The following is a 17,160-nucleotide window of genomic DNA, read 5'->3' as shown; positions in this document are numbered from 1 at the left end:
TCAACCTGTGGGTCGGGAGCCCTTTGGACCCTTTCACAGGGGTCGCCTAAGACCATTGGAAAACACATATTTCGATGGTCTTAGGAACCGAGACACCGCTCCTCTATGGTTGGGGGTCACCACAACATGAGGAATTGTATTAAAGGGTTGCGGGACCTCTGCAGTTTATGCAGGCAGTAACATTTGTAACCCAATGTATCTGGGTTCAAGATACATCAACCATAAGAGCCATCTTAAACAAGACTTGCTGTCCCAAGCTCCCTGGTGTTGATCAATGATCAGGAGCACACTGGAAGCAAGGAACAAGTGGGTTTTCAGTATGGAGATCAGCACGGGAAATAGGACCCACCAGCTTAAACAAGACTTGCTGTCCCAAGCTCCCTGGTGTTGATCAATGATCAGGAGCACACTGGAAGCAAGGAACAAGTGGGTTTTCAGTATGGAGATCAGCACAAGACATAGGACCCACCACCTTTGGTGGCTCCACATTTTCAATTCAGATACAGGGAAGACAGGTTCTTCTGGCTGATCTCATTGAGACAAAAGAAGGGTCTGTGCATGGACCTTATGGTTAAAGTTTAGGTTGCTATATTTATTTTTGATGTTATTCTATATATGAAGTTATGCCAGTCGCTAGTGGATAAACTTGCTAGTGGTGTACTAATAATAACAATGATATTCACATTAGTTTACCAACAATATCCCACCACATCTAGGCACATAAACCAGTTGTGAGAAATCAAATGAGGAAGAATGCCCATATCTCCTTTGCCCACAAGGCATCTCACCCACCTTTAGTTGCATCTGTCAGATGCTAAACCTATGGTATGGAGCATCAGGAGCCTTACCCAACTGGGAACTCTGCAGTTTATGCAGGCAGTAACATTTGTAACCCAATGTATCTGGGTTCAAGATGCATCAACCCTGTACTAAGTGCTGCTTAAACAAGACTTGCTTTCCCAAGCTCTCTGGTGGTGATAAATGATCAGGATCAATGATCAGGAGCACACTGGAAGCAAGGAACAAGTGGGTTTTCAGTATGGAGATCAGCATGAGACATAGGACCCACCACCCTTGGTGGCTCCGCATTTTCAATTCAGATACAGGGAAGCAAGGTCCTTCTGGGTGGTCTCATTGATGTGGTTGACAAAAGGAGGGTCTGTGCAGGGACCTTATGGTTAGAGTTTAGGTGCTATATTAATTTTTTAATGTTATTCTACATATGAAATTATGCCAGTCGCTAGTGGATAAACTTGCTAGTGGTGTACTAATAATGACATTCACATTAGTTATCAAACAATATCCCACCACATCTAGGCACATAAACCAGTTGTGAGAAATCAAATGAGGAAGAATGCCCATATCTCCTTTGCCCACAAGGCATCTCACCCATCGTCAGCTGCATCTGTCAGATGCTGAACCTATGGTATGGAGCATCAGGAGCCTTACCCAACAGGGAACTCTGCAGTTTATGCAGGCAGTAACATTTGTAACCCAATGTATCTGGGTTCAAGATGCATCAACCCTGTACTAAGTGCTGCTTAAACAAGACCTGCTTTCCCAAGCTCTCTGGTGGTGGTCAATGATCAGGATCAATGATCAGGAGCACACTGGAAGCAAGATCTCATGCTGATCTCAGTATGGAGATCAGCATGAGACATAGGACCCACCACCCTTGGTGGCTCCGCATTTTCAATTCAGATACAGGGAAGCAAGGTCCTTCTGGGTGGTCTCATTGATGTGGTTGACAAAAGGAGGGTCTGTTAAGGGACCTTATGGTTAGAGTTTAGGTACTATATTAATTTTTAATGTTATTCTACATATGAAGTTATGCCAGTCGCTAGTGGATAAACTTGGCCAGTGGTGTACTAATACTAACAGTGACATTCCCATTAGCGGCTTTTGCACACTAAGCGCTTATGTGCAGTTTCATGGAGGAGCCTCGAGGGTTTTTTTTTTTTTTTAATTCTAGACAAATATTTTCAAAGCTTTTAACAGAAAATGTAATAAAAATGTCAACCATTCATACACAATCCAGGAACACATTAAAGGCATGTATGCTTTGGGCAGTTAAATGATTTGCGGCGCAGTACGACACAATGGTATGTTGCAACGGCTATAGCTTATTAAATTCCAGGATGGTCGCCTTGGGCAAACGTTGATCCCACTGTTCCTCTGCAGCAAACTCTTATGGCTATGCAGAAACTCCGACAAGGTAAGCCAATTACCTCGCTCCTACCTGGTTTCCTATTAGGGATGCCCCAAATCTGATTGAATACTCCATAAAAATGTGCCCATTTCCAAATTAAATTGGAACCCTTTTTTGTTTCTTGAACGATAAGCAAATTGAAGGAAACTTTATCAGCTTTGAACAAATATGTGTCTTCTTCAGGTGACTGACACATGGAATTCTGTTCCCTGAACACTTAGGGGCATGATTCATCATTATTTAATGATCTGGACAAATGTGTGGAATAAATCATTTTTGCAGTGCGAAAGAAATTGCTGCATTAGAGTTTTATGAGTGTTCAGCATTTACTGCTCGTAAAATAAATGAAGGACAATATATTTCCATATATGTCCTAATTGTTAATTTCCTTAGCTGGGTATGTGTGTTAGAGCTCAGGAACAGCTTCTCCTAAGGTTGACACCTTTCTGTGGGCCCCTTACCAACCAATGATGTGGAGGGAGGACAAAAAAGGGGCGGGCCTACAATGCAAAATGGGCATGTTTGGGGGTGCAGCTGCTACACCATTGGCCAAAGTGAAGGGAGAATCATCTAGAAGGCAGTGTGAAAGAGGTACTGGGCAGGATAGAGGGGCAGTGGTGGGGGCAGAATAGGGATTTTGCTTTTACAAGGCAAATACAAGGACCATAACAAATTGTAATTACAGGTATAGGACCTATTATCCAGAATGCTCCGGACCAAGGGTATTCTGGAAGAGGGGTCTTTCTGTAAATTGGATCTCCATACCTTAAGTCTACTAAAAAAATCAATAAACCATTAATTAAACACAATAGGGCTGTTCTGCCCCCAATAAGGGGTAATTATATCTTAGATGGGATCAAGTACAGGTACTGTTTTATTATTACAGAGAAAAGGGAATCATTTAACCATGAAATAAACCCAATAGGGCTGTTCTGCCCCCAATAAGGGGTAATTATATCTTAGTTGGGATCAAGTACAGGTACTGTTTTATTATTACAGAGAAAAGGGAATCATTTAACCATTAAATAAACCCAATAGGGCTGTTCTGCCCCAATAAGGGGTAATTATATCTTAGTTGGGATCAAGTACAGGTACTGTTTTATTATTACAGAGAAAAGGGAATCATTTAACCATGAAATAAACCCAATAGGGCTGTTCTGCCCCCAATAAGGGGTAATTATATCTTAGTTGGGATCAAGGACAGGTACTGTTTTATTATTACAGAGAAAAGGGAATCATTTAACCATTAAATAAACCCAATAGGGCTGTTCTGCCCCCAATAAGGGGTAATTATATCTTAGTTGGGATCAAGTACAGGTACTGTTTTATTATTACAGAGAAAAGGGAATCATTTAACCATTAGATAAACCCAATAGGGCTGTTCTGCCCCCAATAAGGGGTAATTATATCTTAGTTGGGATCAAGTACAGGTACTGTTTTATTATTACAGAGAAAAGGGAATCATTTAACCATTAAATAAACCCAATAGGGCTGTTCTGCCCCCAATAAGGGGTAATTATATCTTAGTTGGGATCAAGTACAGGTACTGTTTTATTATTACAGAGAAAAGGGAATCGGTTTTAAAATTCTGAATTATTTGATTAAAATGGAGTCTATGGGAGATGGCCTTTCCGTAATTCAGAGCTTTCTGGATAACGGGTTTCCGGATAAGGGATCCCATACCTGTATTAAGCATCAGGCTTACAATAACCTCACTCGCCACTTAACATTTTGGGAGCTTTTCAATTTTGCCAATGATCTAATTTTGGAGTTTAAAAAAAAAAACAAACGTGTGTCTGATCACCCAGAAATGACGCACTCCCCATTTAAAATTTGAACCCAACTTGTGTCCAATAGCTGGCGAATATCATTTTACTGGTACCAAAAGTGAAAAATATATTTTTTTTCTGAATTTAGTCATCTAGTATCTGGCCTGCTGTGTTCAACAGAGCCTTAAGATATTACAAATTCATGGCCAGAGCCCAAAAGGCCTAACAAAAAAATGACAGATACTTTTTTGTAAATGTCATGCTTTGTAGATAAAGTGCAGAAATGTTCTTGGCATCTCTAGTCACTGTTATAAGTGGAATCAGCACCTCTACTGCTATAAAAAAAAAAATCAGAACTTTTAATGAAAAGTATAGGGAATAATAACTTTTATTGAACGAAAAATCCCATGAAAAAAATCTGAATCTACAAAAACCTTGAAATCCTTGTTTTTCATAAGAGTTTTTGTGCACTTACTATTGAAAAAAAAATCACAAAAACCTCTAAAACCACAAATTAAATAGAGATTGTTACAATTTGCATAGGACAGCTTTCCATTGGCTTCTACATGACCTCGGTAGCGTAATTTTGTATTTTTGTTTTCATGGTTGTTACGCTTAATAAATTACGACTTTTTCTTGTTTTCAAATAATTCATAGACCAAAGGGATTCTGGGAACAAATTCCTTAAGGCTCCTAAAAAAATCCCATTTACATGGGTTTATCCTATTGGCTAAAGCTCACCCACCGGGTTTTTAGAATCAAAAGCTGGGATAATAGCTGATCAGATTCCCAACTACAGACCGGTTTCACCCTTCTTGGGGTTGAGTAGAGCCCCTTGTACATATGAAAATAAACACAAAGAATTCTGGGAGCTAATCCCAAACAGCTTCAAGAAAAACCCACTTACATGGGTTTCTCCTATAGGTTAAAGCTCACCCACTGGGTTTAAACAGAAGCCGGGATAATAACTGATCAGATTCCCAACTACAGACCGGTTTTGCCCTTCTTGGGGCTCATCAGTGTAGTGCAGGGTTTTCTGATCAGCTTAGGGAGAGCCAGGAGTGGGGATTTAAGAACATGTATGAGGCGGTCTCCTCAACCCTTTTGACTTGGTCTTGAATCCCCACTCCTGGCTCTACCTAAGCTGATCAGAAAACCCTGCACTACACTGATGAGCCCCAAGAAGGGCGAAACCGGTCTGTCGTTGGGAATCTGATCAGCTATTATTCTGGCTTTCGCTTCAAAAACCCAGTGGGTGAGCTTTAGCCTATAGGATAAACCCATGTAAATGAGATATTTTTTAGGAGCCTTAAGGAATTTGTTCCCAGAATTCCTTTGGTCTATTTGCAAACTTATGAGGCAGTCTCCTCAACCTTTTTGACTTGTTCTTGAATCCCCACTCCTGGCTCTACCTAAGCTGATCAACCCTTTTGACTTGTTCTCAAATAATTCAAAAAATCCACAATTTTTAAGTGCTAAAAAATACTATTGATGAAAACGAAAAAAAAAAAAAAAAACATTAGTAAATGGTCATCTCACTTGGATGGTTGGAGATTCCACTAAGGTGCTCATTGATCAAGAGATATTTCCTCAGCTAAAGAAGCATTTCTCAAGCAATATTTCTGAATAGAAATTACATTTTCCTTTATTTTTCTCCAAAACCAATGGGAACATCACCAAGGGGAGAATTCCTGGAAATGTTTTCTCGAGCTTCTTCACTCTTGACAAAACTGATGATAAATGTGAGAATTTAGTACTCAAGTGAACAAATGTGGAAAAGTTGAATTGGGAAGTCTCACTGGTGAGACCAGATTGAGAAATCTAGAGAATGATTTACAGTTCTGCCCCTAAGACTATCACTATCCCCCTTGACTGTGCCGGGCAGAATCTCCATAAAACATCTTCTGTGGAACAGGGAAGGGGCAGTCCGGAAACAATGGCAAGCGTCTGGCAATATCAGAAAGTATTGGATTCTGAGAAATAAAACTGGAAGGACTTTGATTTGTTTTCTTTAGGAGTCAGCCGAGAACGTGGAGACACGTTTAATTATTGACCCTGAGATCTCCATGGCTTGAGGTTCTGGCAGGTTTAATGTAGGCTGGCCACTACAGCTTGCAATGCAGAAGGAAATATTTCATTCCTAGTTGCTTCCTCACCCCACGTGTTCTGCATTCCTTTCCTTTTTTATCTACAGCTTTGATTCATCTTTCCCATCCCCTGCCATACAGTTTCATTTCCAAACCCCACAGTCCCTAAGCTTCTCCTCTTGCTTTTGATTAGTATTGTCCCCTCTACTCCTTGCCGGTTCCTCTATCATTCTACTCTATGTGCCTGCCACAACCTGTGTGTAGTATCTTTGTTGTTTCTCCTGTGGAAAGTTCCTTTTCATGTTAGTTAATAGGCTTGCCCTTTGATGAAGCCTTTCCATGGCAACAAGCTTTCGGGGCCCATGCCTTTCTTTGAAGCCCTTATTTTACCTTTGCTTTCTACTCTTTCATTTATCTCATAAATACTAATTATTTTAATTGCCGACGGGACGTTTACCAGTCTAATGATACACCGCTAGGAACAAAGTCTGCTGGAAACAGAAGTAGAAGTGCATGCCACACAGATGTCTATTCGATGGAAAAAGCAAGTCAAAACCAATGCTAAAGGGGAACTCCACCCAACTTAAGCCTTTTGAAAAGTAAACATAATTTCAAGCACCTTTACAATATACCTTAATTAAAATATGCAGCTTTTCCATGATCTTTAATGTAATAATCTGGTTTGGAACTGTTCCCTAAGCCCCGCCCCCTGTTCCATAAGCCCCACCCCCTGTCCCCCTGCTGATCTGGCTGACTACTTTGTGACCCAAATAAAATGGAACAGAAGTCGCCTGTCCCTCAGCCTGCCTTCAGCCTGCCTCCTCCCAATCCCACAATTCCCTGTTCAGGTGGTGTCAATAAGGAAAGGAACATCCCAGTGCAATGCATTGTGGGTTATGTAGTTCCTGCATGCTGTCTGTAAGCTGTGGGGAAATTGTTACAATGTGTAACATCAGTGTTTTAGTCCCTCCTCCTCTGCCAGGATTTCAAATGATGCAGAAAGAGTAGAACAGTTTTGCAGCTGGATTTCAGCATATAAACATGGGATTTATTCCTACTTTTTGGCGGAACGGATTACAGTGATAGGTATAATAGGTGGTTAGGGGTTTTGGTTTAGAAGCTAGACTTCCAAAAAAACAGATCTACTAAAAATCACATTGTTCTATTTACTTTTTACAAGAATATTGATATGGCACTGTACAACTTTTAAAAAATGAGCGATCTGAAAATAACTGGGGGCGTCTATTTGTCAGGTACCCCCCCCCCCCCCGCCCCACATACCCAGACTGCCTTTCTCCTGGTTGCTGATCTGAAAAAGAGTAGTAAAACCATGGCAAATTCATCTAACAGGTCCCACCCTTATTAATGGTCCTCTTGCAATATATATATATATATATATATATAATTATATATAATAAGCACCCACAAAATGTGCACATTAAATAATATTTTTGCTATTTTCCTATCTCCTATCTCACACTTGATCTCACACTTGATTACCCGGCACCCAAGCAATAGACATACATTTTTGGTATGTGTCCTCCATCTATTATGATAGATTTCCAAGGTCAAAGTCAAGGCTTACATCATATACTAAACTCCAGTGAATGGTTGCTATGAGCTCATTATCAGAATGGAATACATGTAAGAAATAGTCATTTGACTCAATAATATATGGGGGGGGGTAGAGTTATCTCAGATCTTATTATGTCTTGAATTATCTGTGAATCTCAACTGAAAAATGATGGACCCTGAGGCTTCACTAAACCAAGATAACTCACGTTACTGTATCTCCAGTAGGGATGCACCCAATCCCAATCAGCCAAACAGGATCCAAACTCTTTAAGTCTGGACCCCAAATTTAATGTTGTAAATTAAGGTTGAGATTTGGTTAGGCATTTGGCCATGTGGAGGATTCAGGGTTTGGATATTTCCAACAGTTATGGAGATAATGTTTGAGGGAAACTAACCTGATGAAGGAGCTATGTGACCTGGGGTTTTCCGAATAAGGGATCTTTCTGTCATTTCTTTACGTAATTTGCGCAATCATTTTTTAAGATTAGAATTATATGCTTATAATGGAGGATATGGGAGATGGCCTTTCCGTAATTCAGAACTTTCTGGATAACGGGTTTCCGGATAAGTGATCCCATACCTGTACAACATACTATTTTATTATTACAGAGAAATAGTAAATCATTTTTAAAAAAAAATTAGAATTATTTCCGTAATTCTGAACTTTCTGGATAACAGGTTTCCGGATTACAGATCCCCTGTATATAATTAATTATTTACCTATATAATAACATAATAATAAGAAATCAAATACAGGCACGGGACCTGTTATCCAAAATGCTAGAGACCTGGAGTTTTCCAGATAAGGGATCTTTCCGTAATTTGGACCTCTATACATTAAACCAACTAAAAAAATCACGTAACCATTAAATAGACCTAATAGGAATATTTTGCCTCATTAAAGATTAATTATATTTTAATGGAACCAAGTAAAAGATACTTTTTTTTTTTATTACAGAGAAAAATAAAATCATTTCTTTAAGTTTCAATTATTCGATTACAATTGAGTCTAAGGGAGATGCCCTTTCCGTAATTGGGAAATTTCTGGACAACGGGTTTCTGGATAATGGATCCCCATACCTGTAATCCAATAAAAAAAATAATAAAAATAAGATTATTAAAAAGAAAAATAAAATAAATACAATATATATATAAAAATAAATATAATAAAAGAATAAAAATGAAATGAAATATTTTAAAAATAAAAATGAAATAAAATGTTTACAAAATAAAAATAATAAAATGAAATAAAATAATAAATAAAAAGAATACAATAATATAATACAATAATGATAAATAATAGTTAAATAAAAAATAAACATAATAAAAATAAAAGCAAAAAATAAGGTAAAAAATAAATACAAATAATAAAATAAGGTAATAAAATACAAATAAAAATATAAAAAAGTAATAATAAAAAATATAAAACAACACAAATTTGAAAAAGTCATAGAGAAAGTTCAAGCTCACTGCATTTAGTTACAGTAGGACTATAATATAGTAGGGAATCTTTCTGGTATGCAGCTTATAAAATGCCCATATGTTATTGCTATAGAGCTCCCCTGGAACAGTCGTTACCAGCAAACGGCTATAAAGCGCATTCCTTGCCTCTCCCGGCGCAGGCTAAACTCGCTCATATGTGTTTTTACAAGCTAAGAGTTATCCCTGCCTCGGCTGCAAATGTGACTCCCTGCATACCTTGCGAAACGCATGGAAACGCCGCTGCAAAACGCGTGGCCGCTCCCCCATATCTGCCTCACTACTTTGTCAAATCCTAAATCTATTCAGATTGTGACTGGCCGCTCTCAGCATTTGTCTGTACGGCTCCACGTCAGGCTCGCAGAGCTGTTTATCTCCAAGCACACAAAATACCCCTAGGGACGAGGGATTTAGGCTGCGCAGTAGAGTGAGGAAGACATATTGTTACCGGGTCAGCACTGTGCACTGTTTTTTTTTTCCATCTAAAATCTTGGATAAGACTTGGAAAGCATTAATATATTGGGGCTGTAGCCGGCTAACAACAACAGAAGTATGGATTGCTTACAGACTATGTGCAGCTACGGGATCCATTATCCATTACCCATTATCCATAAAACTCCAAATAGATTCCATTTAATTCAAATAATTGAGATTTTTAGAAATGATTCCCTTTTCTCTGTAATAATAAAACAGTACCTGTACTTGATCCCAACTAAGATATAATTACCCCTTATTGGGGGCAGAACAGCCCTATTGGGTTTATTTCATGGTTAAATTATTCCCTTTTCTCTGTAATAATAAAACAGTACCTGTACTTGATCCCAACTAAGATATAATTACCCCTTATTGGGGGCAGAACAGCCCTATTGGGTTTATTTCATGGTTAAATTATTCCCTTTTCTCTGTAATAATAAAACAGTACCTGTACTTGATCCCAACTAAGATATAATTACCCCTTATTGGGGGCAGAACAGCCCTATTGGGTTTATTTCATGGTTAAATTATTCCCTTTTCTCTGTAATAATAAAACAGTACATGTACTTGATCCCAACTAAGATATAATTACCCCTTATTGGGGCAGAACAGCCCTATTGGGTTTATTTCATGGTTAAATTATTCCCTTTTCTCTGTAATAATAAAACAGTACCTGTACTTGATCCCAACTAAGATATAATTACCCCTTATTGGGGGCAGAACAGCCCTATTGGGTTTATTTAATGGTTAAATTATTCCCTTTTCTCTGTAATAATAAAACAGTACCTGTACTTGATCCCAACTAAGATATAATTACCCCTTATTGGGGCAGAACAGCCCTATTGGGTTTATTTCATGGTTAAATGATTCCCTTTTCTCTGTAATAATAAAACAGTACCTGTACTTGATCCCAACTAAGATATAATTACCCCTTATTGGGGCAGAACAGCCCTATTGGGTTTATTTAATGGTTAAATGATTCCCTTTTCTCTGTAATAATAAAACAGTACCTGTACTTGATCCCAACTAAGATATAATTACCCCTTATTGGGGGCAGAACAGCCCTATTGGGTTTATTTCATGGTTAAATTATTCCCTTTTCTCTGTAATAATAAAACAGTACCTGTACTTGATCCCAACTAAGATATAATTACCCCTTATTGGGGCAGAACAGCCCTATTGGGTTTATTTCATGGTTAAATTATTCCCTTTTCTCTGTAATAATAAAACAGTACCTGTACTTGATCCCAACTAAGATATAATTACCCCTTATTGGGGCAGAACAGTCCTATTGGGTTTATTTAATGGTTAAATGATTCCCTTTTCTCTGTAATAATAAAACAGTACCTGTACTTGATCCCAACTAAGATATAATTACCCCTTATTGGGGCAGAACAGCCCTATTGGGTTTATTTAATGGTTAAATGATTCCCTTTTCTCTGTAATAATAAAACAGTACCTGTACTTGATCCCAACTAAGATATAATTACCCCTTATTGGGGCAGAACAGCCCTATTGGGTTTATTTAATGGTTAAATGATTCCCTTTTCTCTGTAATAATAAAACAGTACCTGTACTTGATCCCAACAAGTCCCATACCTGTACTGGGTTTACAAAGCAAATTAGAATTTTTTTAATTTATTATAAACCAAATGATCTTTAAACACAAGATGAGGGTGATGTTTATGAATCCCAAACAGGTTTTATATTCATTTACTGTCAATAAAATTGGGTTTTTCTTTGCCGCAAACATAGAAAAAACCCTAAAAACGCCAACATGTCCATCGGTGAATGATTATCTAAACAGATTTCCCTGGGAGCACACGTGGCTCCTTTAGACGCTGTACAACTGTATCAGGGCCAATTCCTCACAGAGGGAAGATTGGGGTCGGTGTGTAAATTATGCAATGGATTCCAATTTAGGCTTTCCAGCTCGTGATGAAGTGTTCCTGATGAGGACGTCAGGGGAGATAGGAGCCAGACAGATAGCAAAATACAACATGGCACTTTGGAAGCTCCCAGGAAACAGTCACGCAATCACTGCGAGCTGCCAAAGCAAAGCCAAGGGATGGAATAAACACACTGTACTGAACTAGAAAGAAGCAACCAGTTTGCAACCCAAGAATAATTCTTTCTGATTCAGGAATAACGGAAATATATGTAAAAGACTGAAAACCGACAGTCGCCCGAGTCTTTGAGACCCATCCCAGCCATATGGGCAAGCTATAAAATCAGCAGAATTTGGCTTTTCCAAAGAACAATATAGACCGGTCATCCCCAACCAGTGGCTCAGGGGCAACATGCTGCTCCCCAACCCCTTGGGTGTTGCTCTCAGTGCCCCCAAACTAGGGAGTTATTTTTGAATTCCTGACTTGGGGGCAAGTTTGGGTTGAATAAAAACAAGATTTCCTACCAAATAAAGCCCCTGTAAGCTGATAGGGTGCATAGAGGCCCCTAATAGCCAATCACAGCCCTTATTTGGCTCCTCCATGAACTTTTATGGTGCTTGTGTTGCTCTCCAAGTCTTTTTACATTTGACAGTGGCTCCCGAGTAACAAAGGTTGGGGACCCCTGATATAGACAGTAGGAATATCACATCTTTAATTAAAGAGCATAGGGGATAGGAAGAAAGCAGAAAGTGAGCTCATTATTATTCCCCTAGGGCACATTCGCAACATCTACACTTCAAAGTCGGGGGTCGTTAATAACAAGCCCTACACTGTCCCCAAAAATATGAAATCATATGAAGTCTTAGTCACACCAAAATGCAGAGTAAATCACTCGGAGACGGGTCTGAGACTGACACCCAAGTCCTGTCTGGATCCAATTTGCATTTAATTGGCACTGAGCCCTGTAATGGCAGTCAGGGAAAGTGTCTCGGCAAATGGATCGTGGCAACTGCAGCTGCTAATTGGCTGAGGGGAAAGTGCCACTCGGAGGGCCATTTATTTTTGAAACCTTTATGAAATATATTATTTGTGCGGCGGGTCCCATTGTGATGTGTCTATACTGGCGGCGACTGTTGTCGACGGCAGTTAAAGGGTGGAGGAATCCATGGAGCATCTGCAAGTTTAGCATTTATTGCATATACTCAAGCATTAAGGTATATTATGCCGGATATTTACCCTGCCAGGGGCACAAAAACACTTGTTATAGGGTTTATTTCTCACCAACGCAGAGGGGAAAACACGACAATGAGTTGATAATTTCCGTAAGGAAACAATGACATAACCAACCTGCTGTAGGTATTGCCTGTGCTAGTTCTTTTTTAAAGGGTAAGCACACATCCCCATAAATCATTCATGGCGTAAAAAAAAAAAAAAAAACCCTTCGTGTGAGCAGAAAAAACCACAAATTAGGCAAATGCAAATGAATGTTTGGCTTCCGTCTCGTATGACAGTAATGCAGGAACGATGAGCGAGAGAGACCGGACGCGGCACCAACAAGGATGACCTGTGGACCCCGGGGGACCAATTGGACTCCATTTTCAGCCTGAAAGTTTAGATGTATGCAATGCAGAGAAAACTGCCAATTAACCCCTTAAATATATACTGTCTGACTAATCCCATTCTAGGTAAAGGTCAGAGGATAAGGAGTTTAGTAGGACCAAGAAGGGGTGTAGCACATTCACCTCCAACAGAGACAACGTTCATAGTTCTTTTTATAAACATCACTTTTACATCTGGCATGTAACGACATCCTGCATATATTCATAGGGGGGTTAGCAAGATGGGTGCCGTAGGTCCTTGCGAGCTTAATTACTGTACGTGAAACGGCACAAAGGATCTGCAGCAAATCAGAACCAGCGAGCAAACAATGGAGAGGTCTGACAACTGTGTCCCCTTAGAAATAAACCAAAGCCCCCCCCCCCACCCCGGATCCTGTTGTCTGCATTTGTGTTGACGGGTTTATAGACAGTCAATGAAATTATCACACTGAGGACTTCACATTTTTTTATCTTAAATCGAGAGAAGGGCTTTGATCGTCAACAAATGGCAATTAAAATAGACAAAGCCCTTTCTGTCAGGCTTGAGCATTTATCTGCTGGAATAGCAAGCCCGGCTGGGATACATCAGGGGGTATATATGTATATAGCTTACAGTAAATATATATATATGTATAAACAGCCTATGAATCCGCTGGGACACATGGCTAGCTGCTGCATCTGCGGGTCTCCCTCGGTACATTGGCTACTGCAATAGGAAAATCCCAGTGATATATCTATATATATATATATATATAATGCATATATACATACACAGGTGGCACAAAACAACTTTGTACATTCGTATATATATATATATATTGGGGGTCATAAAATTTGCTCTTTGTACTTGGGAGACGTCTCGCTTTGATCGGATGAGGAGCAATTAAATCTTATTCAACAGGATTCCTTTCCCGGGGCTGCATGTTGTCCTACCCTGAGGATTCCTATACTGAAACCAGGGTAAAAATAAAGCGATGACAATACCTTGGGGTGGGCTCTCTTCCACCGAAATAGAGAGATGGAGACTGCTCTGTAGGTGTGACTGCCACGGTCTCTTAGAGAGAGACGGAGAATGCTATATATGTGGCACCTATTGTGAGATACAGCGGATCTCAATAGAATTAACATGAGGGAAACAGCTGGCGTTGGATCTTCCCAGAGGGACTCGGGGCGAGCTACAATATGCTATAGATACATTAGAAGGTGGAGTGAGTGTAGTTTTAGAACGCAGCCCCCCACCACCACCAAGAGCATTCTAAGTACAAGACCCCCAGAGGGAGCTATAGTAGTTCAAATCCATAGCTTCCCCCTAGAACAGGTAATGACAGATTTAGGTCAGGTACCAATACCACAATGTGATTTTTTTGCATTTCAGAGACGTTATCCTATGTACCCACCCCAACCAGAGTGAAAGCAGAGCCTGGAAACATATTACCCCCCCACCCTCTCCAAAAGAGCAATTTAGATTTCAAGATTCCAGTCCTTCTACCCAATCCCATCACTAAGTTTAGCCAAGGGGTTGCTCTTAAAACAAAAAGACTTTCTAGATATAATCCTGGCCATCAAGAAGAGAGAGCCCCCCCTGCCCCAAGCATTGTGATTTTTGGAAGAGGTTGAGAGATGAGTTCCCTAGAGAGGATAAGGTTATAGGGGAGCTTTAGGGAGCGCAGTCCCCGGAGTATGAGCAGCTTTGACTTGAGGGTAGAGGTAAAATCCTTGGGTGGTATTGTACATTGGGGGGTGAATTCTTAGTATAAAGGGCTTGGGGGTTCTTAACATGACTGTTTGGGAAGCTGAGGGACATGTTCCATAGGAGGTTGTTAAGGTGAATGTGCTTTGGAGAATGAACATTGATTTACCTTATTCTTCAGAGATGGATGGATAGGTAGATTAGATAGATAGATAGATAGATAGATAGATAGATAGATAGATAGATAGATAGATAGATAGATAGATGGATAGATGATGGTGAGGGTACTTTACTGAGTAGGACCAATTTTAGGAGAGGAGGAAGAGATGATATGTCTCAGGGAAGCACTTCCAGTGAATGAGTTCCCTTGGGGGGGCAGTAGAGTACAAGGAGGCTGTCCCTGGGCAGAGGGTAGGAATGAATGTACCCCAGTGGGGCAGTTCCAGTGCATGAGTTCCCATGGGGGGCAGTAGAGTACAGGGGGTTTGTCCCTGGGCAGAGGGTAGGAATGAATGTATCCTAGTGGGGCAGTTTCAGTGAATTAATTCCCTTTGGGGGGGCAGTAGAGTACAAGGAGGCTGTCCCTGGGCAGAGGGTAGGAATGAATGTACCCCAGTGGGGCAGTTCCAGTGCATGAGTTCCCTTGGGGGGGCAGTAGAGTACAGGGGGGCTGTCCCTGGGCAGAGGGCAGGAATGAATGTACCCCAGCGGGGCAGTTTCAGTGCATGAGTTCCCTTGGGGGGCAGTAGAGTACAGGGGGGCTGTCCCAAGGCAGATGGTAGGAATGAATGTACCCCAGTGGGGCAGTTCCAGTGCATGAGTTCCCTTGGGGGGGGGGTAATAAAGTACTGGGGAGCTGTCCCTGGGCAGAGGGCAGGAATGAATGTACCCCAGTGGGGCAGTGACAGTGCATGAGTTCCCATGGGGGGGCAGTAGAGTACAGGGGGGCTGTCCCAAGGCAGATGGTAGGAATGAATGTACCCCAGTGGGGCAGTTCCAGTGCATGAGTTCCCATGGGGGGGCAGTAGAGTACAGGGGGGCTGTTCCTGGGCAGAGGGCAGGAATGAATGTACCCCAGCGGGGCAGTTCCAGTGCATGAGTTCCCATGGGGGGGCAGTAGAGTACAGGGGGGCTGTTCCTGGGCAGAGGGCAGGAATGAATGTACCCCAGTGGGGCAGTTCCAGTGCATGAGTTCCCATGGGGGGGCAGTAGAGTACAGGGGGGCTGTTCCTGGGCAGAGGGCAGGAATGAATGTACCCCAGTGGGGCAGTTCCAGTGCATGAGTTCCCATGGGGGGGCAGTAGAGTACAGGGGGGCTGTTCCTGGGCAGAGGGTAGGAATGAATGTACCCCAGCGGGGCAGTTCCAGTGCATGAGTTCCCATGGGGGGGGCAGTAGAGTACAGGGGGGCTGTTCCTGGGCAGAGGGTAGGAATGAATGTACCCCAGTGGGGCAGTTACAGTGCATGAGTTCCCTTGGGGGGGCAGTAGAGTACAGGGGGGCTGTTCCTGGGCAGAGGGTAGGAATGAATGTACCCCAGTGGGGCAGTTCCAGTAAAATATACCCGGGGGGGGAATCGCACTGCATTCTGTACCCCACAGGATAAATATACCCCAGAGGTCACCCCCAGTGCAAGTGTCCCCCATAATATAACAATATAATACCCCGGGGGGGGCAATAGTTCCTACCTTCCTTCACCATCCTGAGTGCGTGAGTGAATGACGGATCCAGCGCGTCCTTCTCAGCCAGGAGCTGCGGGAGATACTTCTCCATACGGGGGTAGGGGGGTTAATACTCCGGAGAATCCAGCGGGAATCCGAGGGCCAGTCCGGGCGACCCAAAGGGGTTGGAAATAGTCCGCGGCAGGGGCAATAGAGCAGCCCGTAGGGATCCCTGTCAGAGCGAAGTTCCGCCACAGAGAGTCACTGTCACTGCCCTCCCCGTACCCACAGCGTGCGGCTCCCACACAGCCTCCTCTCAGCCCGCCCGGCTCCGACTGACCCAGCAGCCCACTCACGTCTCCTTAAAAACAAACGGCTGCGCCAACCCACCGCTTCCCTCCCTTGGGCGGGGAACAAGCAAATTCCTCCGCCAACCCCGCCCATACACACGCCCCTTGTCTGTTCCCAACCAATGGTGGGAAGGAGTAAGTGACAGGCTCATTAATATTTAGCGAGTCTCCCCGTTGGTCGCTGTCTGTGGTGCTGAATGGGCGGAGCTGGGACTGACTGAATGGGCGGGGCTGGGACAGTGCGGGAGGGGCCGGGAGTACGTTACTGAGCCGCTGTGGGTGCGGAGCCCAAGCCGGGGCCCCTGCGATGTTCTGCTGCAGTCGGTACCGAACTCTCCCACATACAGTCCCGTTACCCGTTATACCGCTACCCTATGTCT

At 42.0% G+C, this 17,160-nt stretch overlaps 1 protein-coding gene across 1 annotated transcript in view; it reads right to left on the bottom strand.

The window, feature by feature from the left end:
• The window catches only part of khdrbs3 (KH domain containing, RNA binding, signal transduction associated 3), an 84,282-nt gene extending 67,497 nt beyond the window's left edge, over nucleotides 1–16,785 (bottom strand). Inside the window, exon 1 of the mRNA XM_002932217.5 lies at nucleotides 16,458–16,785. Within this exon, the coding sequence (XP_002932263.1) occupies nucleotides 16,458–16,542 (85 nt within the window). The 5' untranslated portion in view covers nucleotides 16,543–16,785. The remainder of the gene's footprint in view (nucleotides 1–16,457) is intronic.
• Between the last annotated feature and the right edge of the window lie 375 nt (nucleotides 16,786–17,160).

Source organism: Xenopus tropicalis, chromosome 6, assembly GCF_000004195.4.
Source record: "Xenopus tropicalis strain Nigerian chromosome 6, UCB_Xtro_10.0, whole genome shotgun sequence".
NCBI lineage: Eukaryota > Metazoa > Chordata > Amphibia > Anura > Pipidae > Xenopus > Xenopus tropicalis.
This window is presented reverse-complemented; position numbering and strand designations above follow the sequence as displayed.